General features: G+C 31.2%; 1 protein-coding gene across 1 annotated transcript; it reads right to left on the reverse strand.

Moving 5' to 3' along the window:
• Positions 1-1,636: 1,636 nt before the first annotated feature.
• On the reverse strand, positions 1,637-2,038 carry LOC134250650 (uncharacterized; the record flags this gene model as incomplete). The annotated part of the gene is made up of 1 exon (XM_062733039.1): positions 1,637-2,038. A coding segment is annotated over exon 1 (402 nt), but the record flags the coding sequence as incomplete, so codon positions are not given.
• Positions 2,039-2,259: the final 221 nt, after the last annotated feature.

Below are 2,259 nucleotides of genomic sequence, written 5' to 3' on the forward strand. Positions count from 1 at the left end.
AAAGTCGCATATTAAAAGTAAACAAACTGCAAAAAGGTTGCTAAAGATGAATTTAAGACACATAGAAATAAATTTTCTAGCAAGTGGTAACAGTCCACTACATTTACGAGGATTGGGGTGCATTTAGATGGATTTATGTGGTCATTTGTCAAATGGATTGTAACGATAATTTTGTTTCACTCGTGTAAACGCAATTAATTGACTAAATAATAAAAAAATGTCAGTTAGAAATGCGCAAAATGTACGTTACCATTCGTAACGTACATTTCAAATATAAAAATCAATTCTCTTCCACAAGCGTACGTTAGACACGCAATATATTGATACTATTTGAACTTGCATATCATAAGAAATGCATCATACAGGTTTCGTATTCAGAAATATATACCAGGTATCAAAATTATATTACATATAATTGACCTTAATATATTTTTTTTCCTCAGCAGAAACGTTTCTTTTCATTAATTTTGGGATTTAGCCGACCTCCAACCTTTGAAACTTTACTTTGTGTACACATTCGAGTGTGTGAAAGTATGAGAATACACGAAAATTCGTGCGAGATTCACTTAATTCGAATTTCATGGTAACGTACATTTCAGTCACGTACATTTCAAATGATCACTTTTCATGTAAAAAATAATTTTTAATTGTGTTAAGCAAAACGTCTTTGCCAGTTTACAGGATACAAGGGGTTGCTTATTCAGAGTCGTCTCATATTTTCTACTTAATATATATTCTTAATGGAAGAATATAGGTAACGTACATTTCTTTCTTATCTCTACGATTGGAAATGTCTTTCATTCCGTAAACATATTTATAAAAGTTTCTCAAATTGTTCAATTTCATGTTATATTATCTATGTAGGAGTAATTAACCCTTTGAAATTTCAAATTTCGCCCATCAATTAATAAAGGAGAACAAAACTATCAGGTGTATAATCTTTGTGTTTGCTTGTAATGTGGTTAAAATAGAATTAAGCGACAGGGACATTGCACAATAAAAATTATTTATTATCACAAAGAAAATGTATTTATTGTTATGAAAAGAAGTATATATGATACAAGGTTTAACTTATCAGAAAATTTTTACTTGAGAATCAAAACTATATATTACACAGAGGGGATTCAGCATAATATTTGCCTCGGCGACAGTAACGTACATTTCAAATAGGCTACTATATTTGAATTTTGAACTCCTTAAATACCCTTTCAGATCGATAATTATATGAATTCTTATTCATTGTTATATGACTATTTATAATGTTGATTTAAAAATTACATCAGTGGTATTTCTTCTAAATGAAAACGAGGCGACATTATTTGCGCCCTTATATTGAGAATGGGTGAGTATGTAATTTACCCATTCGCAAAAATTTGTCAAAAAATTCTTTCCTGGCTTCTGTATATTTTTTGCATGAGAAAAAATAATGATGAGAATCCTCCACTCTTCCACAAGAACATAGTGGACTCAAGATTACATTACATCGAAAAAGATCGCTATTAAGCACACAGTTATGTCTAAGCCTCGTGTGTATTATATTTAAGCGTCGATTTCCATAACTGAAGTAAGAGGGTGGCATTTGTTTCTTGAAAGAAATAGACTTTTTGAAAATAGATAACGAGGGAGAATTTCTTACATTAAGAGGTAATGAGTTCCATTCTTCAATAACAAGGGGAACGAAAGTTGATTTGTAAGCTTGCAATCTGCATTTGGGTATGTTATAGTTCTGCGAGTTTCTCGTACTGTAACTTGATGAATTACATCGTAAGTTAGGGATTATATCAGTGAGATATTCAGGAACTTGGTTTTTATCAATTTTATACATTGTAGTTAGTCTGGTCTTTTTCCTTCTTTCATGTAATGGTTCCCATCCAGTTTCAATGTAAAGTGCATCTTTAGAAGCTAACAGAGTTAATCCTGTGACAATTCTAGCAGCACATAATTGTAATTTTTCTAATTTTTCGCTGTCACCTATATTACATCCACCCCACACCAAGGAAGCGTATTCTAACTGTGGTCTGATAAAGGTTGTGTACATGAGTGAAAGAGTTTTTCGGTTGACAACAAATTTAAGTTTTTTTAACAAGCCCAATTTTTTGTATGCATTTGCTAGAATAGTATCAATATGTGTAGACCAACTAAGATCTTGCGAGAAAAAAATTCCTAAATGTTTATGAAAAGAAACAAATTCTAGCTGACTTTGCTGGAAGAAAAGTTTAGGATAATTAACACTTTTTTTCAGGCTAAAAAACATTGCTT

Source organism: Saccostrea cucullata, unplaced genomic scaffold (assembly GCF_032062105.1).
Source record: "Saccostrea cucullata isolate Sc308-1 unplaced genomic scaffold, CSIRO_AGI_Scuc_v1 ctg15102, whole genome shotgun sequence".
In the NCBI taxonomy this organism is placed as follows: domain Eukaryota; kingdom Metazoa; phylum Mollusca; class Bivalvia; order Ostreida; family Ostreidae; genus Saccostrea; species Saccostrea cuccullata.